Source organism: Triplophysa dalaica, chromosome 21, assembly GCF_015846415.1.
Source record: "Triplophysa dalaica isolate WHDGS20190420 chromosome 21, ASM1584641v1, whole genome shotgun sequence".
Taxonomy (NCBI): Eukaryota; Metazoa; Chordata; class Actinopteri; order Cypriniformes; family Nemacheilidae; genus Triplophysa; species Triplophysa dalaica.
This window is the reverse complement of record NC_079562.1, coordinates 11,672,910-11,698,593: the sequence shown is the minus strand read 5'-3', so window position 1 is coordinate 11,698,593 and position 25,684 is coordinate 11,672,910. Positions and strand designations below refer to the sequence as shown.

Below are 25,684 nucleotides of genomic sequence, written 5' to 3'. Positions count from 1 at the left end.
CTTGATTTTGTTGAAATGCATAAAGCTGTAAGTTTTAACTTGCCAGTCTTTATTGCAGTGTTGAGGGAGGCTCATCCTTCTCATCGGACCCAGCGGAGAATGAGATCCACCTATAAAAATGTATCCCAGGCCCTGTAAATTTAAGCTACAATCCTGTTTACAGGGAGAGAGTTCATTACATTTAAGTCCATAGAACATTTGTTTTCTGAAGGTCACAGGCTCATTGTAACTTCATCTCGCCGGTTTACAGATAAACAATTGGATCATTTATTTTTCTTAGGTGTGTAAAGTTTATGAAAAGAACGCACAAGCTTGAAAAACTAAAAAATCAATGTGTGACCCTGAACCATACAGAAAATGCCCCAAAGTCTGTGGAGATTGTCATTCAGTGGTTCAAGGCACAGCAGAATAAATACATTGAAGCCATCTGAGGATGTTTCAAGGTTCTTCAAGGTTGCCCTAAGACACACAAGTATTGATTTTGTGACTTGAGTGCACCCTGAGCGTATTTATGACCTGGGTTTTTTAAGTAGGTCATGGAACATAAGTGTAATATGTTGCTCATGGGGGCAGGAGACAACAGGTCGTCTTCACATTGAAAATAATGTAGATATGGCCCATGTGTAAACATAACATTACTGATGCCCCTGTATCTCCAATAAATGCAAGTAATAATTCAGTTCTCATTCTTATGTGTTTCTCTGTCTCACAGGAATATTCTTTACGGTTTGAGCAAACAAACACCTTGCTTCTCTATCTCAAAGGATGCTCAGGAGGCTCCCTGGCACAACAGCATCAACCGGTCCCAGGCACTGGTGTCTTACGCCATCAGATCGGCTGAGAAACTTGTACAAAGTGGAATCGACCTCTTTGAGAATGACAACGAGACCCAATTATAACATCTTGAATGAAACCTTTCCTCATGGTGTCTCTATACGGCACATACTGTGGGATCAACTGGTCAACACAGAAATTAGCCAGTAAGGTGCTTTTAAGAATCAAAGAACATCGTGGGCTCATATACGTGCACTATAAGGTCATGTGACCTGATATCCAAATTACTTTTTGTCAGGCCAATGCTAAGTTATTGGTTTTCCACTCTAATAATGTTGGAAAGAGGCCTTTGGTTTTTATAGTTGGTTGGAAATATTGCTGAGAAAAGAGCTAGGAGCAATATAAGACATTTTTCTCTCAACAAAAACACCAGCACTAATGTTTCCGATGTCATATAAAAGAAACATTTGATGTTTGCAACAAGTTTTTGATACTTTTAAAATATGTTATTTTTGCTTAGCAATACTAATGGAGGTCCACCATCTTAAGGACGGCAGAAGAAGTCATGGAGGTCTAAAAGACGACCACCTCAAAACAATGACCTTGTGACATTTCATTTTGGTTACATTGCATGGTCTTCCTGTGAGTTGCAATCAACGTGGAGTCAGACTTCATAATGCAAGGTCACAAGTGAGTGGAAAGAAAGAGAGCACAAATTGTGCCAGTCTCTCAGGGGCTTGTGTTTCAGAAATCTGTAGAATAAGACAAATGAAAAAAATTCAGTGTTCCAAAAATTTTGATGTGTATTTTAGTTTTTCGATAGAAAAACAATGACAGTTTAAAACAGATGTTAAGACACGACAAAGTGTGAGCTTCAGGTTGATAATGTTTTTGCTAATAAAAAATGCACTGGCAATACAGCAGAGTTGAGTAGAAATAGATCTGATTAAAATGTGAATGAAAATAGTCATACAACAGGATCAGGGTTCGTTTATAAGTTCATAAGGCAAGAAGAGTGTGAATGCGAATGAATTCTTTACGGGGTGGTTATTGTATTGCTATTGAGTTAGTCTCATTAGGTGACAATCCACCAATGAAAGTCAGGATGTTGGTTGGCCTTCCTAAATGGTTCAAACTGATGTAGTGAAAATGCTAGTTTACCCAAAAATTTAAATTCTGTCATTATTTACCCACCCAGTTCAGACGTGTATGACTTTCTTTCTTCTGCAGAACACAAAACAAGACATTTTGAGGAAAGTTGTTTACCGGACAGTGCTGGCACCCATTGACTTCTATTGTATAGCCACAAACCAAGTGAACATCATTCTTCAAAATATCGTCTTTTGTGTTCTGCGGAAGAAAGGAAATCCAAAGGGCTTGAAATGACTAGGGTGCGAAAATATGGACAGAATTTTGACTTTGGGTGAACTATCACTTTAATGACAGTTAAAGCTCAGTAACCAGTGTACTTGTTCTCAGCATTTGCACTAACGTTGTTTTTCTAGTTCCTTTTTGGATGGAAATAATAGTTTTGAGAGTTGCAATTAATAACATCCTTTTTACTTTAGATACTTCACTTGCCTTTTAAATATGAAAAAAGCTCAATTAGAAACACAAGATTCAGGGAATCCAGTTTAAGCTTTAATTTATTTATGTGCCTTCGAGTGAGTCATGCATTCTTTTAGAGAAGTAATTTGCACTCAAAGATACAAATACACAACATTTACCAAAATCTTGTACTGTGGTAGTGCTTATTTTTTTCTGTGTAGTTAACAACAAACGTTTTGTTAAAGTCTTTGTTTTTTTCCGATATGGTTGAGCTGATATCATTTTATTTCACTACTTGAAATGTTTTTGGGACTCAAAAGCAAAACGCTGCATGTCTACCATTTAAAACTGTGTATCATTTTTACATTTACTGAACAGAGTGAGCCTTCTATTAAACTAATGACATAACTAATGAATTAACAACCCATAACTACACACTGTATTTGCACAATAGAAAAAAAGCAGCGGACCTTCTACTGCAAGCTTTTTGAATCCATCTTCTTTTGCATTGCACTATATGAACTTTTAAACTCCTACTCTGCCTGTGTGTTTTAATGTATTTATTTATTTTATTTGCTAAATGTAAATACTAATAATTTTATCTAGGTGAATTTTCAAGATCATTTTCAGTCTAAGTCTTGAATTGCAAGCATTTGTATTGTGAAACATTTGTACTGTATACATTTCATATCATGTGAAATCTGCAGCTCCGAGTTGCACAATATTTTTTTTGTTTGTTTTTTGTATTAGAATAGAAATCAGATTTAGAGTAGAGAGAACATAGGACAGACTCTTATGGTCTAAATTATTTTATTGGTAACTAAAATTGCACAGTTGTTTCTTAGTGTTATAACACAACAGAAACGCTATAAAAACATGCAAACAAACATACACATAGTATTTTAGATACTACGTCTGTAAACAGTTTTCCGCAGTACTCTTCAGATACTGCCATTATTTTATACAGAATGGATGTTCATGTTAATGCAGTGCATGCTAAAAGCATTCTTTTCTATATACAGTAAAAAAAACTCAAAGAACTGTGAAGATCAAGACCTTCTGCTGGACCATAATTCATTTCGGTGTGTCTGATGACACGTAAATGACATTTTAGTGAATTCATTGTACTACACTAAATTACATTTATGCTTTGTTTCAACGGACTACAAAGGTTGAATCCAGATTTCTTTTTACACTCAGTGGGGCATTAAATATAATTGCTTTGTCTTTAGTTTGATGTCTTGTGGACCCAAATGGGTCAGAAAGCACTTAATGGATGGACAATATGAACACGATGCCGCTGTTTAAATGGGTGTTAGGTTTTATTTAATTCACAGTATGCTGGAGAAAGGATTTTTTAAAGAGAGGTGATATAATTTGATATTCAAAATGCACTTAAGTGGAATAAGGGTAGAGCATGCATGTTTTTTTCCTCTGCTGAATTTGTATGTAACTGATCACAAACAAGTCCTGAGGCAATAAATACCAGTGCTAGAATAACAGCTGTTTGATCATCAAGCTTCTTTCATTTCTGCTTTACAGACAGTGTCATGCTACAACAATGTTTAATTGTTAATTTTTTGGTCATTGTTTAATAAGTGATTATGACATTTGCACATGCTGGTTTCTGGCCATTTTAAAATGCTTATGTATTCAAATACATATTCATTTATTAGTTTGATCAAAATGTATTGCTTTGCAGCTGCTCTGTCATTTCCTGCACATAGCACATGTTATTGTTGACAATCCTGGAGAGAGTTCCTCTAATCTTTTATAAATGCCTGTAGTCACTTTCATAACTTGCAGGAAAGGTCACAGTCTTTGGGGAGTATGGAAGCAAATAAGAGACATAATGTTTTGAAATTTAACAGCCTATGAATACTTGATTTTTAATTATTTTACTTTGGAAACCATGTATCTGAATTTATTTGTTTCGAATTTACCTCTATGAAATTTAAATATGAAAATTCTTGATTTCCAATTTAAAAACCTGAATTTAATGCTCACAAATTCAGATACAAAAATGGTTCAATGGTTCGGTTCAATTGCAGACGGGCTCTGGGCTCAACTGTTTTTCCTATCCTGGGTAGCCCGGATGTTACCATGTGAATATTTAACTTGAATTTTTCGATCTGAATTTGAGCAGTCGAATTAGACATATTTTTTCTTTGAAAATTATTAACTTGAAATTTGAGATCTGAATAAGAGCAAACAAATTTGATCAATCTGAATGTATTTTATCTGAAATTCTGTAAGTTGATTTTTTTTGTATCTGAATTTGTGAGTATTAAATTCAGGTTTTGAAATTGGAAATCAAGAATTTTCATAGTTAAATTTCATAGAGGTAAATTCGAAACAAATAAATTCAGATACATGGTTTCCAAAGTAAAATAATTCAAAATCAAGTATTCATAGGCTGTTAAATTTCAAAACATTATGTCTCTTATTTGCTTCCATAGGGGAGCACATTAAAAGTCTGATGCTAACTTGTAAAGATCTTTGATTTACCATCAAGTTGCTCCAATAAAACGGCAAAATTTATTTTCAAGGAAAAACGAGAATAAAAAAGCATGCGTGGAATTTTGATGTCACCGTTAGTTTGGAAACACTATAGGTTTACTTAATATATATTGAAATGTGCTGATTACATGTATATACATATAAATTATATAAATAAGTTATATGTATTTACAGCTATGGAAATGTATCCAACTTCGCAGCATCTGTCTAACAAATGTCCATGATGCTTTTATCAGGATTACAGCATTTATCAAAGCAACTATTTTAAAAGCCTCTTACTAACAAAACATTTCCAAACACAAACTGTGTGCGTTTGTCTTTTTTGCGTTTTATTGTCAGTTTCGTCTTTTTCTGTATTTCTCCTGTTACAGAACTGCAGGAGCGCCACCACGGCGCGCGCTCAGCGCCACTCCGCGCGCATGCCCGTCACCACCAAGCTTCAAGGGAGAGCAAAGCACGCGAGCGACGGAATATAGGAGGGAATCAAAATGCAATGATGGCGACAGCTGCAGAGGAGATCTGCTCCAGCCTTGCCATCTCAGAAAACACTGAGACATCCGTGTCTTTCAAATCCGCAAGGAAAAACCAGGATAGAACCTGGAAACTGAGGTTTATTTATCTGCAGTGCTGTGAGTATCAGGAGAGAGCGAGAGAGATGCATTCGTGTTTAAAGCATTACACGCCGGTTTCATGCAAGTCTAAATATAAATATATATATATGAGTGAGTGAGTTTCACCACCATATTACATCATTCACAGAGCACTTAATGTCTTCATATCTCTCCTGAGTCCAGAGTGTTTGCGTTGTTCAGGTGCAGCCTGACAGCGATCCTAGATATGACGTCATTCACATGTGTGCGGGATTCTAGGATGCGCAAAACGCGCGTATGAGAAAAGGGTTCATCTGGTTGTTTTGGTAGAGAGCAGTTGTTATATTTCATAGGATATCTCGTAGGCCACGCTGTATTAAATCCTTTAGGAAAATTAATCATTGTGTAGTCATTTTTTCTTTATATTACCATTATTAGAATATCTTTACCTCAAATGTACAGTGTGGTTGCAGTAGTGACACCATGGCGAATGTGTGGTTACTGTGGTTTTTCTGCAAATACAGTACAATAATTAAACCATGTTTTTTGTAATTGTTAATTGTTGCAAATGATGCAGTTGTTTGTTTCTCTTAAATTGCTTTTGTAAATTGTTTGTTGATGACGAATATCACTGCTGCACAGCCAAATTGCCACTGTTAAAAAGGTCAAATGAACTCTCACAGTGTTTGTGTAATCCACACTTTGAGTGTGTGTGGTTAAACCAATTTCAAGCTTTAGCATATAGGCTAAGGGTTTTGGAAAATGAGATCAGTCAAATTTGTCCGATGCTTTGGGGGTATTTTCCATTGATATGAAAGACATTTTCACTAAAAACGACCTTATTTCAATTTATCAACCACAGGTGGTTTTTGTGGCATTTAGAAGCGGGTTTACCTAAATTGATTTATTTCACGATATTTGCATGCCAATCAAACTAGATTCCAGAGAGTGCGTTCAGTGCACATTCAGATGGTCAGACATGGTCTCAGTATGTGATGCCTGCTTGTGTGGTCACGATCTCATATGTTGTAAATTATTTTCATGAGAGTAAAATTATTGGCAGTCTAATATGACATCTTAATCAACTTACTAGGCTGTTTTTATGGTTAAACAGCTCCGACTGATACTGTAGCTTATTCTGACCATCAACTGGAAGCCTGCTTGTGTTGTTTATACAAGATCAGGCATAATTTTCATTATGTTTCCAATATTTCCAATATTTCCTAAATGGATTTTAGCATGGCAATAACACAATTACTGTCCGCATTGTGATTTCCAGAAACGAGTTTTATAGTGCAAGTACATAAAATTTCAACAACCTTCCATTAATCAGAGCTAATATGAGAGACCAGCGAGAAACTGCATTAACCAGCAGAAGTTGTGATATCCAGATTAAACGGCTGCGCGAGGATGGCACTCGACTTGGCCGATTGCCACGGTAGCTGATATCGGTGCCATTAAAATGCCATCATGGTTACTCTGCTACTTCTGTACTCATTGTCATCCATCATTTTGACTGAGTGTGGGCGTAATTTAAATCCGTAAAGGAGCTGCCCCATAATTCTGCCTGCAATGAGTGTATACAATACTTCAGGCATTTTGTCAATTAATCAAATCTGTCCCTTTGCAGGTTCTACCCAAATAGGAAGGACTTGTTCCTTCTGTTATTTGCTGGCTCACGGCGGTGACGAACCGCTTTCTTCTCTCAAATTTCATCTCCTGGCATGTCATATTTTTATTACGAAAACTCATATCTCTCAGCTGCTAAGAGATAGTTCAGGGGCCTGATGATACGATATGGGCCATGCTTTTTGACAGATTGTAAAAGTTTTGTTGTTTTTAGACTCAAAATTACTCCTGGCCGATGAGAATACCTGGTTGTTATACTCCAAGGCTGACAAAGATGGCTTCAAGGATCATTTTTCCATTTGAACAATAAGTGTTTATTCCCCGATAATATTCGCGCATCTGTAACTAATCCTGCCCAAACATTTACACTGTAATTGGAAAATCAGACGCTATCTGTAGTGTCAGCAAAGTCAATTTGAACTTTTCAGTTTGGGTTCTCATTCGTGACTGCTGTGCTTTTTTCTCGGCGAGAGGCTAATCACAAGCATCTTATTAATATGCATCAAAGAGCTGTGGCATCATTTTTGTAATTAGGGCAGAGGAGACGTGTTTGTGCCTAGAATGTTTTTCTCGTTCTCGCTGTTTGGTTTCGCAGCTCCCCAGCATTAGATCATCTCTCTCTACATTTCTGGCCTACCCTTTTGACATTGGCGTTAAAATACTTTTGTACATCTCAGCTTAATATGCAGACACGTGTTGTTCCTAAGCATTTCATTTTTTTATTTCAAATTTATATGAATGCATTTACATTTTTTATACCTGATTTGAATGATGCTTTGTTTTTAACTCATCTTTCCTTATTGGGGATCAGGCCAATGCATAGTTTGTTTGCAGCAAGCATAACTCTGCAAGCTCTATAGTCCCTTGTGTCATTAAATATTTTGGCTCATTTCATAATGCCTTCAGCTATCATTAACAGTGTACAGTACAGTGCTCTCAACTCCATTTAACACATTTTATCATGTTGAAATACATTCTCTGTGTTTTCTCTGAAATCAACACAGTACATTTGAAACACGTCTGCAGATCCCATCTGGACCTGCTGATGACACATTGGCCAACTTTTTTGACTGTGGAGCAAACCAACTTTACCAAAAATTAGTTTTTGGTGTTTTTCTTTTAAAATGTGCTAGAGGGATTCAATGTTTTTAGTGCCTATTGACACCAATATATCAGAAAATGATCGGATCTTTTGATAAAAGCAATTTTTCACACAATAGTTTTCAATATTGAGGACCAGTGAAGATATATTCTGTGAATCTAAAGAGGACAGGGAAACGCAGTGAATTTGTGCTCTGGACGGTTTCAAAGCAATAACATAAACAAAGATTATTGCTCATTCGCGTGTTCATGGACTGCCCTTAACTTCCGGTACACATTTGCAAACAATAGAGTTGTTGTAGATTAATTCTAATTACAAGAAAAAGAAACCGAAGAACCATTACTTGGCTCAATTTTCAAAATCATCAATGTCCCATACGGTTTCTTTAAATGCAACAAAACTAAAGGACCCATTCAACAAATTCTTTATTTAATAAAATGACCATACAACAAAATTCAACAAATCGTTTATTTTATACAATTATTATTCAATAAAAAGTAACAAAAATGATATTAACATAAATTAAATTAAATATAAATAGGTAGATTATAGCCAGACCAATAAACAAACACAGACCAGAAATTAACTGCAGTCCATGTGCGTGCGACCGATGAAACGGTCAATAGAAGTAGTTAGGAAACATGTTCAATATTAATAGTCATTATGTGAATTAATAACATTCAGAAAGTTATATTCATTTAATCTTTGACATCAATAGATATACTAAATAATCGGTTATCAGTATTCGTGGGGAAATTTAGTGTCAACGCGTCTCTAGTTTTTATTTGCAAGAATGATTAGACATGTTTCATAAACTGTTATCTAAGATAAAATTTGAAACATATCAAATGCTTAATATCATCCCCACCTGTAAAGTGTTGTAGATAAGTAACATGAACAAACTATAAGCAATTATATTTTTGTTTTTATTAATCTTTGTTAATGAAAGTGCTTTTAACTTTTTAGAAAGTCTTCTCATTTTTGAACATGATCATGTGTATTATTAATACAAGTACATATTTAGTATAAAACATTTGTTAATATTAAATGTTCTCTCTCCACAGATTTTTTAACTATCGCTACCATTCTGGGAACCGGGATCCTGGGTAGGTAACAGCTTTTTACGTATTAAAAGAACTGAATTACACTGAAATTAAGTTATGTGGTTCAGAACATAAGAAGAACATTCACTGTTTTCAGCTGATCTACAGCTAGATCGTTTTCTTTCCTTTAATTAACCATCGTAAAGAAATATAAATGTGCAAAGAGTCTCTAAGGTAAAATAAAATCCATGCGTGAGACCATTAACAGACAAAATTAAGTTCAGCGCAATTTCTCAATGGGTTCTTGGTAAGACTTTTTTCTGTTTTGTTAATGATATATCCAGGTTTTATGGTCTGAACAGCAACAGATATATATTTATAAGACACTGCAATTACATGGTGCATTGAATTTAACTATACTGTTTTCAGTGAGATTTAATAGTTGTTAAAATGACATTTCTCATTCTGTGGTCTCTTGAGTGAAATCATTTTGAAGCGTTCATCTAGCCATAGTAAAATTACAACCTGTAAATGATTCAGTCGAGAGATTATTTCTTGTATATGTTTAACAGTCTCAGATGGCTGAATATGTTTGCTCTCATAAGGCATTGCGGATATGTTCAAAACTAGATTCTGCATTGACAGACTCATCTGTGTTAACAGCATTTCTCCATTTTTTTTCAGGATTGCCGGGTACAATAGCTCGAGCAGGTCTGCTACCTTTCCTGACTTCTTTTCTAATTGGCTTTCTTGTGCAGGTAACTTGTGAGTTGTTGGAGAATGCCCCCTGCTGTGTGTTTTTCCATTTGCTTGGGAATTTGTATTAGTTTGTTAGTGACATTGTTTGGCATTTAGCTTGTTGTTTTCTGACAACTTTTCGTTTTAAGCTTTATGTCACCCCCACTTGGTAATAGACTTAGCATTTCAAAAGCGACAAGTTTTTTTCAAAAGAGCTCGGTTTCGCTTGGTAATTATAAGTTGGCCTCTTTTGTTTTCGTATTTTTATCTTTCTCTTTTTTAACCTTTCTTCTGTCAATTGATTGAGTTGATTTTGACTTCAGAAAATCTTCCGTTCTGAAGCAAAGTTCGTTTTTCAGTAATATATCAACATTGATGCTGGTGGTTATTTGCTAGACATTGCGATGTATTGTAAAATTCGTCTATGTGTTTTTTCCATCTGCTAATTTTACTGGACTTTGCCTTTTTACGTGTTTTATTTATAGCTACGTTTCACACCTCTAGTAATAATCCAAGGTTTCCCAACTGAAAGCTCTTCGAGAATGCTCTTTGTTCTTCAATTTCAGCACAAATAGTTGGTTTTTGATAATTCAATTCCTCTTATTGAATGAGCGCAGCTCTTAGCTCAAGCACAGCAGGTAATGAGCCACCCCACTCGAAGTGGCGAAGAAATTAGAACAGTCCTGCATGTACCTTTCCACTTATATTTGTGTTTATTAAATATTTTAGGTAATTGTATCATACTTTCGTAAAGACTGAAGTACCCTCTGTTTAACACATGATACCTTCCATGTTTTTCCCCCAGAATTGGCACAAGGGTCCACACATTGTAGGTTTTAATGAGTCGTTTTGATTATTTCTCTTCCCTTTAGGGTTTGCTCATATACCTGTTTGTGGATTTGCTGCAGAGATGCCGTTTAGCCCAGCTGGAGTCGATAAAGGTAAAAACAGCCACCTGTCCCAAAACCCAGCTGAAGCATTTTTTTTGTGATTTACTGTTTTTTACACAAAATCATCCTACTTCATGTAAAGCACATTCTATGAAAGTATAACTTTGATATCTTTAATATTGACGGAGTAAGCCCATGTCAAAGATTGAAATCATAGTGAAATGATGGTCAAAACCGAACTTTGATGCTTGATATCTTGAAGTAAATGCATGTTAAACATTGTAGGTCTTTATTATAAAAAGGTTTAAGAATTCATTGCTCAATGATAGGTTAATTGTGCAAAACAAAACATGAATAGTATACTGGAATGATCATGTGAATATAATTAAATAAGACTGAGTTGATGAGGTTTTCTGGTGTCCTGCTGCAGCCTTTGGAGACTTCGGAGAGAATCTCAATGGATGATGTCGGTTCCGAAGAACGTCAGAGTCTTAACACCGAAGAGGAAGAATATGGGGAGGACGTGGAGGAGGCAGGTGTGAATCTTTATAAACAGTAAGATTTCATTATAGAGCAGATGAAGATGAAATGCGTCATTGATGCTGTACAGTTATTGGACGGGAACACGTGTGGTGAGCTGTGCACTGCAATGTGACAAATCTGAAATGTCTGTTAGATAATCATAATCCTATCGGCATACACCAGATGTATTGAAGCAGTTGGTTTTGAGCCATGTGTTTTACAGTTCAGTTCATTCGCTCTCACCACATCTCACCTCACCACATGGTCTCACCAATCCTTCAAGTTTTTTTGGGAAAGAAACAAATGTCAGCTCAGGTTGATTTATGCGGCACCTTTTAGAATGTTGTTTCAAAGAATATTTTACACATATGCTAGTATATTTTACTGTGTTATTATGATATTTAAGAAACATGCTCAGGGTTAAAGGGATATTTCAGGGGCAAAACAAAATTTCACCATGTTTTACTCACTCTCAAGGCATCCTGACTGAATATGACTTTCTTCTTGAAAAATAATGCAGTTGGAGTTATAAAACCACAGATTATTTTTCTAGAAATATCCATATCTAACTTTCGTTATCCATCGGCTGGGCGTGTGGCTTGTTTTTCCGGCAAATGACGCAGGGCGTTGTAAGTTCCTGAGACGAACGCAGCATTTTTTCCCCCCATTTTGGTCCAATAGGATACCGTCTCCTCTGTGCGGGAGATTTCGTCACCATCATTTGCCGGAAAAACAAGCCTCTGATTCATGCGCAGCCGAAGTATAATGGAAGTTAGACATTAACGTTAATAGTTCTGTCAATATGGATATTTCTCTTAAACAATGCTTCGATTTGCCTAAGAAGACCTTTAGTAAGACCACGGGGCACATGTCAAGCCGTTCTTTGATCCATGGATGCACTTTTTGGAGCTTTAATATTATCACCCATTCATTCCCATTCTACCACTTGGAAAAAAATGATACGTGATATTATATCTCCGACTGCATTATTCTTCAAGAAGAAAGTCATATTCAGTCAGGATGCCTTGAGGGTGAGTAAAACATGGGGAAATTTTGTTTTGACTCTGAAATATCCCTTGAACTGAGTAGCCATTACGCAGTGGTTCCTGGGGAAGGCATACCATTGATCGGCAATTCCAGCTTTATACCCCCAGAGAGCAAGCCAGAATCTGTGGTAAAGACATTTTAAAAGATGTTGAGATACTAGGAGAAAAATCTTGCGAGGAACCACGACTCGGCTTGAGCAGCCCGTCCTCCTCTGGCAAGCCACACATTACAATTTGGCTCTGAGAAAGTTGAATAATATCCGTTCCGAAATGTTCATTGATTTTTTTCTCATTTAAATACATAATCTTGAAATGAGAAGAATATTTTAGGATCTAATATCCTGCACTGTGACTCTAATGAGTCTTTAGATACCTGTACCAAAATCTTATTACTAAAGCCAATATTACGATATAAAATAGTTATGTGATAGCATCAAAGTTCATAATGAGATTTTGATCCCTTGAAAAATTAAAGTCCCGGCCAAGATTATTAGACTACCATTTGGGTTGTTTAGAAGTCAAAGCTGTTTTCTTAAGGTATCTGTAATACTAATTAAAAATAAACATGTTTGCATCCGCATTGTATTTGTCTTCACTCTTGTTGTTTTTCCTGCTGTTTAATGGGTTTTGCAGGAGATGTTGGTCCACGTAAAACAGTAGGATGTGTAGCAGGAAAACAGATGGCGGCTGTATTGTTTCTTGGCTAAAACGACCACAGGGACTCTTAACAGAGGCAGATCAGGAAGAAATGTATTGGCTGTCCTGAAATGCACTGGTATTAGCACTAACTAATCGCTTTGGCCCACGCGAGAGAGACGTAAAGTATTTTTGACGTGAGATGGAGGGAATATGCAGCTAATGAAGATGAATGTGGTGTAGAAAGAGACCACCCAGTCGGAGGGGGTGACGGTTGAGAAGAGAGGACTTCCTTGAACGTCAGAGGAAATCATGGGCGTCTGACACAGACACATCAATTAAAGACTCCTCTATTGGGTACTGCCCCATATATGACCAACTCGCATTAATGTAGCAAAAAGTTAGTGACAGTTTTGTCAACTGAATGAAATTTCACTCAAATTATCTCAAATCAGGATAGTGTCATCTTTGAGGAAACTGTCATTATTTGTTTAATTTTGTATCTGTCTTAAATCGACAATTTACTTTCATCTTTATATTTCTGTGACATAATTGATCTTGAATCCCAGTTGCAGAGAAACACAGCACAATCACACTCCTGCACTATTTAAATAAGATTTATTTCTTTAACGTTCACCTTGACAAATTACTCCGACAGATTTATAGCCAGCGGCCTCATTCTCATGCCGACAATTCATATTTAAATAGAACTGTATGCGCTGATATGCTAATTAAAAACAAAGCTTGCTGCATATGTGACTCTCGGGCATTTACCCTCAATACTGTATTTCCCCATCTCATACTTGAAACGCTAATTTACAGTATATGTTTATAAACACCATCTGAGGCCTTTATGGACACAATCCCCGACTTGATCCAGTTTGCATGTGTACAATTGTATCAGGGGTGATCTATTAATGCATTCTGAGGTTTGCCTTTTTTAGACGTGCAAAGTATTTTACAGGTTTCCCTAATTTGGGTTGTGCCTCGTTGCAAACACAAATGTTTTACTGTAAATATCAAAACAACATAATGTAATATGCCATGAAGTAATTCTAGAAATGATAACAGTGTTTGCAAATAATAACAAATTTGGGGTTAATGGGAATCCCCTTGTGTACTTTAGTTGCCGTCAATGTGGCACAATAGAACATTTTGTGTGGTGCAATCCAGGAGCATTGGTTTGATTTCCAGGTGAACACCTTTGGGTAAAAGTGTGTGCCGTGTGAGTTAATGCAAATATTCAACACACAAGCACTATGTAAAAGTGTTATTTGTTGCTAATCTTGCAGTTATCGATCCCATGAGCATGATATCGGGTTATACAATTTTCAAATGATCACCCCTTAAATGGGACATTTATAAAGCATGCCCCCCTGCTTATAGTGAAGGATTTGCATTAGATTGCTTGACCCGACTGAAGCACTTACATGTACTTTAGCTCAAATTGTGTTCACAGCGCAAAAGGTTGTGTGTTGAATTCACTCATGCTGATCAGATGTACAGCTTCAATGCAAGTTGTTTGGGATAGAGTTTGTATTAGTGAAATTAAAGGCGACAATATCATCTTCATGGTAAAATGCATTCTCTTTTTTAGTTCAAAATTGTACCTGAAATCCTGTTTTCTTTTTTGAAAATACTTAATTAAAACTTTTTCTGTTATATCCCCTAACCATCCTTTTGCTTAGAGTTGATGAAATTTCCCTTTCGACTTTCTTTGAAGTGAAGCAGAATCGAGTCAAAGCACTTCATTTGTTTGTGCTGAACAGCTCAAATCAGGTAAAAACAGTCTGAAATGGTGTACAAAATGAGCTCAAGAAATACCTTTAAAAAAAAACTTGCTCTCTGAGCTTAATGAATAACTTGAAATGTCAGCATTTCATCAAGGGAAATATCGTTTTGGAAAGATAAGCATTTTATTTAAATTAGAGTTATCAAAAAACAGACCGCCCAGTTAACAGACACAGCTCGGTCTCAACTAACCATATAATCATGTGTAAATAGAGTGAAAAATGTGCTTTTACATATGAGGATAAAGCAGTTCACTTCTGCCTGAGCAAATATACCTGCACTTTTTATATAGCTAAAACTCATATAAAACCCGGTGTAAAGTACACTACTGCTGTCTTTACGTGTTTTTGTAAGTTGTCCTAATGTTTATTTTTGAATGCCATATTAATTATTTTGCATAATGTTGGGCCTGTGCAGTTTAAAGTAATATTTATTTATTTGGGATTCAAAGCGTTTGATTTTGATGTTTGTCACGTTATTTTTCCATGACATTGTTCATGCATTAAACAATATTTCATTCATATGATTGTTCATACTCAGATATATAGTATAAGTCTGAGGTCGATTAAGTGTGAGAGCTTTTGAACGCTACCTGCAGAATCGTCCATATCCCAGCAAATCCCCCGCAGAGCCCCACTGAGCCCAGCGGTATATTCTTTAACTCACGATCAAGGTGCCTTTCACGCCCATCTCTGCTATTATGCTCATAAAATGCTTGAAATTAATAACCTATCTGTGTTAATGCACTTTTAAATAAAGCATTAATGCTAAAGATTTGCTTTATTACCGCAGGCTGCGCGAATGTGCCGAGCACTATTTTCTCTTAGGGCCTCGCTTAATTTATATGCTAGGTTGACAGTGTCATCAGATAGGTTTTGCAATGCCCTCGCATTCTATGATTCAATTAGGCTTTCATGCCTGTGCTGCACGCTTGGCTCGCTGGCGTTTGATAAGAAGCCCATTAAAAAGATAGATGTCTCTAAGAACAGAAATGCACTGTAAATATTATTCCACACTGCTATCTGCTTAGTGCTAAATGCGAAACTGCGTGTTCCAGAAAATACGATAAAGAGTCGATATGCATTCATCATTTCGAAAATTTAACAGTAACGTTTGGAATAATTTTCTGCATGCCCTATCAGACACATAGTAACCCCGTCTGGTGCGATCGGCTGGCAGCCCGACTTTAATATTTGCACTTTTGATTGATCTTTCAATAGTGCAAATGAGGTGTTCACCCTCGTGGCAATAATTCAGATTTACAAGGTAAAAGAATATTAAAAATAGCATGCTTTGTACTTCCTTTATAAGACCATTTCATCATAAAACCTGAATGTCAGTGTGTGCAAAAGAAAAAGTATTAGAAAATACTGTAACTTGGTGTTATGAAATTAAAACATACACCTTTAGTAGTAAATATCTTAAAGAGCTTGCATTTGTTTATGCATTTCACCTGTTTATACGACAGATGTACATTACTGTGAAAAAATCTACGAGGAAGTTTGCTGTAGTAAATCATTTAGATTAATGCATACAGTTTTATACAAAAGCATATGTGACTCGAACATGACCTTGGTGTTGCGAGCATCATTCACCACAGGCACCCTAAAGAATGGTTTGAAAAAAAGAAGATCTTATAATCGCACGCCTCAGGCACAGGAATGAAATCATTATGGTCTGTTATACACTTGCATGCTGACAAACAAGCAATTCCAAAAATAAAATGTGGCAATGTGCCATGTGCTTGAGCACTCCCAGGGTTCTCCTCATTTGATTCGCCGCTCATTTTCCTCCGCTCATCAGCCAGCACATGGCTCATTTAAAACTCGCTTCAAGTATTTAAAGTGAGAAATCTCAGAGTCCACATCATGTCCAAACATTCTCTGACAGAATTAGCTCATATAGTTGCCCCTATGTAGCCTATCTAAATTAGGTTTGTCAAATCATGTGGATTTCACCCTGTTCATTTGGCCAGCCCAACAATCATTCATCAAATGATGATAAAACCTTTTTGGATTTTGGGAAATATCCTGCAGAACTATTTCTAAGTAAACATACTGAATACACTTCAGTAACACTGTTTATGATCATACAGTATGATAACACAATATTCATCCAAAGAAGTCACCTTCTTATAATCTCTTCATGGATATTTTAAAAGCCTCCTGGATCTGAAAGATTTGTCACATGGTGTTATATTCCATTAAGCAACAACAACTCTGATATGGAGTATATATATCAAGTAACAGAGCTCTTTTCTCTAGCCAGACAAACTTTCTTTCGATCTCCCACTCTCTGTCTTCTCTCATTCCTCCTCCTCTCACAGGCACTCCCTCAAGACTGGCTGTCATCCTACATTTCCAGGCATAGATATGAAGACAACTGTTTTGAAATATTCATGTTACTTTTCGGTGTGACTTGCATGTTGCTGTTTCCGTCTTGTAGAGGAAGGTTTTTGAGAAGAATTTTGTTGTGTCCTGCTCTTCGTTGGTTCAGTTTTGTAGTCGGATATTTTTGTTCTAATTTGCGCTGACAGATGCCGACAGCGATGAGCTTGAGAATATTTTTTTGGTTAAATTGATGAAAACAAACAAAACCAAGCAGTTCAATTTTGAGTGGTCAAACTCAGAAGATATTTAATCAAAATTTCTTTCCAAGTAAGTTGTAGATTGATTGGTTGACAGAGACTGATAATTGGCTTCCCCTTTTAAATAGTTTGAGAAATACACATTTCTTTCCGGTGTTGACATATTTCCTATCGAAACTGTTGGAGTGAGACATCAAAAATGTTTTTTATTTCTTTAAATAGACCGAAGCCTGCAGTGAACGTCACAGCCAGTACGGACTTGATTTATTAAATGCTATATGTTATTTGTTAATAATAGATAAAGACATCATAAATTTACAGTGATTTCAAAGCATCTTTGGATACTTTTGGCCATGCATATTTCACATTAAAATATTCAAATTTGCATTAAACAACAACACCAATCCAGCTGACATGTGCAAACAAGCTTTCTATTCATTTTGAACAACATATCTATTGTTTATTATTAACAACCGACCAGCAAACCTGTTTTCGGATGTTTTGTTTAGAACGAGTTCACTTGCATTTGACTTGATATTTTGTGGTATAATGCAACATTATACAACGGGGCTGTTGAATGCTTCAATCTTATTGGTTGACAAACGTTTATGGGTATGCATTAACTTTCAGTAAAATGCACACCTATAGTATGAATGTGTTCCAGGTCTGCTGACCGCATTACAGTTGCATATCACTTCGCCATGTTTAAACAACAGAAAGGTTATAGTGTAGCCTACAGGACATCACCTCACACAGCACCCTGCTCTTGATCTGACGTTTATGATGTCAAACTTTACTGTTAAAGGAAACGTGTGCAGTTTAATTTCAATAAACAAAGCATTTCAAAAACAAGAAACACATATACTGAAATGGACAAATAAAACAAATAAATATAAAAACAAAATGCATTAATAAAGACTGGTATCCTACTTGTTCGTTTTCCAGTTTATGCTGCTTATAACTGATAACAAATATATTTTGATAGACCTGCTCTTTCAAAAGTTTGCGTAATTTTTTTTTACTGCTGAATATAGAAACAATACGAGGAATAAATGATTTATTATCACTGGCTTTTCTGTCACATTACCAAAAACATGCAGGTGTGCACGCGATCTCTCGCTCTCTCATTCACACACCCACCACGTGGCTCAATCTTCCGAGTCTGTTCGCTCTAAGAGAAACGAGTCCTACTATCAACAGCATTTTAAAGAAGATAACATGACAAACATTGAAATTAAACATATGAACAATATCCTGTGGTGTGGTAACCGTGGTATAAGCTTCGCATCCTTGCCGCGTTACCACCTCGGGGTGTGCATTAACTTTTGAATAATTGAACAGCACGTCGTCAATTATTCCTTGCATATTTGATAGAAACGTGTGTGGCTTATGTGGCTAAATACTGCTGGATGGGATTTTGTTGACTTTTATCCATGACAGCGAACCCCTGGGGCCCTCTGTGATGACCTACACTCGTAAAAATAATAAACACATTTTTTAACTTAAATTTAAACTTCCTGGATCGATGCCGACTCTATCCATGTTGGATTTCCAAGTCCAGTGGTACAGTAAATCCAGATACAGTAAATCAGTGGGAGAGATTCATTTTGAGTGACAGTAAAACTGACCAATCATATAATTTTTCTAAATGGCCATGCCATGTATTTTCCTAACTTTCTGCCATCTGGGGGCTTGCTCACCAACAGTCTCGTAAAGCGGAAAAAGCACACGAAGTTGTTCGCCAACTGCCCAAAAACTGCAAAAGAAGAAGAAGTAAAGATAAAGTCAAAAAACAGCATGTGGACGAACTTTGTTATCAAGCCCAGTAAAAAAAAGAGGAAAGCTGATAAAAGTTGTTCACAACAACAGGTGGAAAACTAGGTTAAAAAGTAATTTGATCCTTAAATTGTAGATTATTTATGATTTATAAGGCCGCCGTGCCTCAATTCATTCTGGTTGTTGATGGTTGTTGTCGAACTTTAGCTTTATTTGAGACTAGTGATTTTGTCTTAAATTAAACATATTCTGCATATATGCTGTTATTTTGCATTACAAAGCCATTTTATTAGATAAATGGTAACTTTACTACAGTTAGTTCCATACGTTTAGTTTAATATTAATATTTATTATAATCATAGTTTATTCGCTGGTGAATCTCTTTTTACTATCTGCTAGTGTAGCACCTGTGTCCTTTGCTGAGAGTGCTCTCATGAGGCAACGCTTTTTAAACTGGCATTGTGTACGTTAGTCTGTGTTGGTTTATGAACAAAATGGGAGGCACTGTCTGTCATATGGTCCATTATTCCTTTGAAGAGCATATACATGCGACACGCCGATCATATTAATGCATATGTGTAATAATGATTTGAATTTGTATTGCGTATTTTGGTGATAACTGTCTTGTTGTGTTCAGCTTGTTGCGTTTCAAGTCTGTAGCAGTGTAAATGTAAAAGTTCTATGGAAAGCACAGTACTGTGGAAAGTGTGTGATTGTGTTGGGGGGGTTGCCTATAGGGCCAAGGCTCAAACGTCACGGTTCGCTAATGATCCATGCACTATACCCAACAAAGTTAGTGTTAGTTTTTAGTTCCCAGAACGTTATGATAACCAGAAACTAACATTCTATTAATGTAAAGAAAACTTTCCTGGAAAAACAAACCTTTAAAAATAACGTCCTGTGAACCAAAAACTAACGTTGGGGGAATGTTATGGTAATCAAATACTAATGTTATGGGAACGTTCTGGAAACCCAAAATTGTTGGCTGTGTTCTTTGATTGCAGCAATCACAAGTTTTGCATTAGATCATTTTAAATAGTCTATTGCGCAAAAGCTCTTCAAGAAGCTTATTTTACTGGCATGTTGTTGAAGAGTGAATCAAAAACTGATGTGAGCTGCCAGTGTAAATCTTTAAATTTATTTAATACACCAGGCATTTGTACAAGTATTTTTTTGCTTAAAGATAAAGCAAGTTTTTACTGTTCCTGTCACATTGAATATAAAAAACACTTTAATGTGCCGAAGCCATCAGAACCGAACCGAAAACCGTGGGCCAAAACCAAGGTTCGTATTGAACCGAGGGTGAGCTGAAGTGTTGCATTCCTACTAAATATGGCATTAATAGATCTGCGATTATGATATTGCAAAGTCAGCTATTATGTTTCATGCGGTGTTTGTACGTAAAGCACGACTGTGATTGATAGGCAATGTTGCTTGAAACTCATTGCGAGTTTGAGTCACTTATAACGTGCATTTGAAAAACCACACCCGTCAAACATCATCGTTATTAATATTTTTTATTGTCATGAAAATACCTGAGAAGGCCTGAAGAAAAGCACTAGAAAATTGCCCATAGGCACTTCCTGGAACTACGTGTGTTATGTTATACCTGTTCTGCGGCATTGGAGTTTCTGCGTGAGAGCGCCCTCTAGCTTTCAGATACAGCACCATTTAACCATACTTTACTGACAAGCTGTGCAAAAATAATCTCCCAGCCAATCCCCAAATAATGTGCGTTTTATTTCCGATTTATTGTGCTGCCCTATCGAAACTCAAATTGTGTGCAGTTGTTTAACAGTAAGTGGACGTCTGACCATACAGATGGCAGACAAGCGTGTTATCGTTATGTAGAGTTAACCTACTGATCCACCACTGGCATAATGATGTTTCACACACACACATACACACACACAGAGCTTCAACATTTTTGTGACAGGTGTTGAGCTTCAAGAGCTCTCCATTCTAATTACTTGGCTGTCCCTTACTACAAGCAGATGGCCCCTCTCAAAAATTAATGTTCTAGCCCGCTTCTCTACACAGCCCATTCCCCTGTCATCTGTGCTGTACAGGTACAGTAGCCTTAACTTAATGTAAAAAATCCAATCAGATCGCCGTGCCGAAGCATCATTAGGAAGATTGTTGGCTGACTGACATAAACGATTTGAAAAGTGATTCGTCATTCTAATGAAAAGTTAAAACTAGACTGGCGTTAAGAATTGGCATATTTCTTTAATATGGAGTTAGAAACACATCCAGATGAATGTTTTCTGGCCCATCAGTTTTTTTTATTCACATCTGTATCTGACTTAAAATTTTGTTGACAGAATCACTATGAATATATTATGTTACATCTGCTTTGGGTGTAAGTTTATTTCACTTTTTTTGATTTGCAGTGACAGGTGAATATACTGAATGAAGCACCATTATTTATTTAAGAAAAACTTTATGTGGCAGTTAACCAATGTTGTTAGAAAAAACTGGGACTAGGTGTCACAAAGCGAATAGCTATAAGTTAAAAGTTAAAAGTTTATTTCATATGCTTCTTCCTTTTCTATGTTGGTTTTAAATACAAAGAATGCTTGTGAATGATGTCCTCCAAGCTAAAATGCTAATATCATCATATCGTAAAAGCTCATGGGTAATAAGTGAACACCGTTAATAACCTGTAGCCTTGCATATGTTCAGGTAAGAAAAAATCTTTTAATGAAGATAAATCTTATGCAAAAAGTTAAACTGTTTCAGGACAGCAGAATGTTTCGAAAATGTCAGGTTGGGGGCAGGTTGACACCATGGTTGCCAGATTTGATGACGAAACTTGACCAAAACTATCATATCCCTAAAACCCAAAACGTCACTAAATTCCCTAGAATCCATATTTTACAGACCTTTTTATGCATTACAAACAAATTCTTCTTCATAATTACTGTATAGAAGTGATCGTTAGTTACATAAATACGTCATTTTACTTACACAATGAGCAATGAAAAACAAAATATTTCCACCTGTAACCCACAGAATTGAAATAAGCAACACATTTGCGGCAGCAGTTTAAAAGCAGCCCCATTCGCAAGAGGACAGTATACCTGGCAACCCTGGATGACACACACATCTGATTATAATTATCTGTCTTACCATTTTCATTCCTTTGTTAGATGATAGTTGAATATAAAGCTTTTACTTGGAAGGTTAATATACAGTATACATTTTCTCTAATTACAAATTTCATCCGAGCAATATTGATAAAAATGTTTAATAGTTTTAATGTAGCCAAAATTTGCAGTTGCAGTATGCGCCTATATAGAAATTGTCTCGTGAAAACAAACCAACGCTGATAAAACATTCACTGAAATAACAAGTGTGACAACTTGTCCCAGTCTTCCCAATATTGCCTCTGCCTAGTTTTCTCCGTTTCTCAGTGTTTTCCTCTTGTACTTGATGTCGTCTGCTCTTGTTGTTCTAGACAGCACTGAGACCCTGTTGTATACCAGAATACACAGAACATCTGCCTTACACATGGATTGATGTATGTTAACTACTACTGCATGAGCGTGGTTGAAGGTTATAGCTCAGAGAGAGCGTGTCTGTTTACCTGCAGCCTGCTGTGTTGTGGTCTGATAGGCTGTGGTGAAATATGAATTATTCCTGCTGTTCTGATTTGCTTCTTCGCTGTTGAACACTTCTCTTATCTCTGTCCATAATCATTTCTTTACTCTGTCATAACATGCCTCACGTTTATCTCTCCTCCTATTCATTATTTAGCGCGGCATGCTACAGGTGAACTTTGCATCGGGGGAATGATGTGGTGCGCCACATAGGAGTTGAAAGATGGTTTTGCCTGTCTTGCTTGGGGTTGTGAGGAAGGGTTGTGTGTCAGTCTCCTCCCTGGTTTAGCAAGTGCACTGGGCAGGGAATTTGTTATATCAAGGGTTGTTGACTGAAGAATTCCTCTGAATTTTCAAGATTAAACTGCTAAAAATATTAGATTCAGAATTCCTTTTCAAAGGGACTGTTTACCCAGAAATACAAATTATGTCTTCGTATACTCACCCTCAAGTTGTTTTAAACTTATATTTTTTGTGTACAGCAGAACAACCAAATTTAATAAATTTGGAAGAATGTTTGTAATCAAACAGTTCTGGGGCACTATTGACTACTATAGTGGAATAATAGTCTACTATGGTAGTCAATGGTGCCCCAGATCTGTTTCGTTTCCCACATTCTTTAAAATATCTTTTTTGTGTGTTTAGCAGAAAAAAAATATTTAGACATGTTCGAAACAACTCCATGGTGAGTAAATGACAAAAATGTCATTATTGTGTGAACTGTGCCTTTAAAGCCATAGTTTGTAAAATCCGCTGCTAGAGGGCACACATTCAAAACAACAACAATGATGTAGCTTTATGACACTGACAAGTAATTGTAAACATTTGATATATTGTAAGTTCTCAATTGAAAAAAAACTCTGGCCTAGTGGCTTTGTATATTTTAATGCAAAATTATTACAAACTGTACCTTTAATAGTTAAGAATAGGAAATGCATTTTCAATTTTTTTCGATTTTGAATTATTTTAGTATTTTTTCATCTCTGAAAGTCGTTATTCGGAGATTAATATCTTATTCATATTAACTTATTCATATGTTTTGCTAATTAAATTAATGCATATTTCACAATGACGCTGTACATTTGATCTACAACACACATGGCTTCATGTGTTTTAGGTATCGCAACCAGGTGGCATGAATTTGAGTCATCTGTTTCTCAGTATGTGACGGATAAAACCCCTTGCTAGTGCTCAATACTGTGTTTGTGATATACTGATTCATGACATGGGCAACTAGGGAGCGGAATGAGACAGCCAAAAACCCATTCGTTTTGGCTCTGAGAAGTGTTGCACTAAAACGTGTCTATCTGTGTTTCTCTCTGTAGATACAGGTCTTCTGCAAAGAGATGCCACACCACGAAAGCAAAAGGAGGAACTTCAGCCAAATCTGCACATCCTGGGAGTTCTCTTCCTGGGAAAGCACACAAGCCGTGCCTTCAACTTTGTTCTCCTCTTTCAATTGTGAGTCTCTCTTATTTAGAGCCCCGCTGAAAAGACCAGCATAGCTGCCCAACAGCATATGGTTTGTTTGGATCAGCATGGAAGGCTGATGTCTTTACCGGACTGCTTAACAAGCGTAAAAGGAAAATTCTGTTGTCGTTTACTCACCCTTATGTTGGTCCAACTTTTAGAAAACTTTGATTTTTTTAGTTCATCAGAAGGTTTTTCAAAATTTAAATGTAGTTACAGTCATTTTGCCTTTGTCCATAAATGTAAATGTACAAATTTACATTTCCCAGAAACAACATATCCCAGTGCTACAGTGCACATCTTTTGGTGTAAACACTAACCACGCTCATTTAATTATTCATCTTTTCGGCATTATCCCCAGTGGCCTCCCAAAGGTGCAATGCTAATAAGTCATGCTATGTTGGAAACCATCCGACTGTATAGGAGCCCTGTGTATTGACTCTACACAACTTATAGCCTTGAGACGCTAGATAGCGTTCATAAATTTTGCAGAGCTTTGATACTAAGGGCTGTAATTCACCAATTTATTATACTTATGCGAGACCTACTTATTGTAGGTTTTGTTCCAACATGATGTTGGAGCTTATGTTAATGGAGAACTGGCTCCAAGTCAAAAGCTCTGTTTGTGTAAGAGTGCCCTGAGGTAAACAGACAAGATCATTAACTCATAAAGATGCTGCTTGAGGGAATGAAGCAGATATATTTTTGCCATTTATTTTCATGGCTATTTGTTACTAACAGGAAAGAGGTTTGTTCGACTATGTGTCATATACATATTATTTGATTTGCGTATGCGCGTTCTGTGAGGTTATCTGACATTCTGTGTTATAAGACTTTATTATAAAAACGCATGTATACTGTATATATATGTTAGTGGCTAAAAGTGATTTCTGGGATGCACATTTGTTCAATATGCCCCCTCGGGTAAGATTAAACCATTAAAATGGATGTATGGTCTAAAATGGTCAAAACACTATCCTTTTGAGGTTTTTATTGGACAAAATTATTTTGCAAAACGGCAAACGACTATCGGGAAATATTTTTTTTTTTCTAAAATATAGGTCCCTATCATACACGTTTGCGCAAAGCACCACCAGGTGTGACACACGTGTTTGTAGTGTATTTCGGGGAACACTATGAATTTGATCACAGTAAAATGCGTATAATTGAGGGTGATCAACTATACCTATTTAATACACTTTAAACCTGATGCAGTAGACCTAATAATAGCGACAAACTTAATGCACTCGTCCAGCAAGTGATCAGCAGATCGTATATCAAATCTAAGAAATATTACTTTCCTGGCCTTGGAAACATAACACTCGTTGTTACACTCATGTTGTTACACTTTTATACTCGTTTGTGCGTCCATGGGCGTACTGGTCTGAAACAAGTGTTCATGCACATTGTTGGCAAATTG

The 25,684-nt window shown here is 36.4% G+C and overlaps 2 protein-coding genes across 4 annotated transcripts in view; both read left to right on the top strand.

Annotated features, from left to right (window-relative positions):
- The window catches only part of LOC130410292 (inactive N-acetylated-alpha-linked acidic dipeptidase-like protein 2), a 174,673-nt gene extending 170,903 nt beyond the window's left edge, over positions 1–3,770 (top strand). Inside the window, exon 14 of the mRNA XM_056734890.1 lies at positions 713–3,770. Coding sequence (XP_056590868.1) covers positions 713–899 — 187 coding nt within the window. The 3' untranslated portion in view covers positions 900–3,770. The remainder of the gene's footprint in view (positions 1–712) is intronic.
- A 1,511-nt stretch (positions 3,771–5,281) lies between these two features.
- si:ch211-51h4.2 (uncharacterized) overlaps positions 5,282–25,684 on the top strand; it is an 82,705-nt gene continuing 62,302 nt past the window's right edge. For 2 of the 3 annotated variants that reach the window (XM_056734188.1, XM_056734187.1), the window contains exons 1-6: positions 5,282–5,471; positions 9,228–9,269; positions 9,891–9,964; positions 10,817–10,885; positions 11,265–11,370; positions 24,120–24,255. In XM_056734188.1, the coding sequence (XP_056590166.1) occupies positions 5,336–5,471; positions 9,228–9,269; positions 9,891–9,964; positions 10,817–10,885; positions 11,265–11,370; positions 24,120–24,255 (563 nt within the window). In that variant the 5' untranslated portion in view covers positions 5,282–5,335. The remainder of the gene's footprint in view (positions 5,472–9,227; positions 9,270–9,890; positions 9,965–10,816; positions 10,886–11,264; positions 11,371–24,119; positions 24,256–25,684) is intronic. The other variant, XM_056734189.1, reaches the window with a different exon arrangement.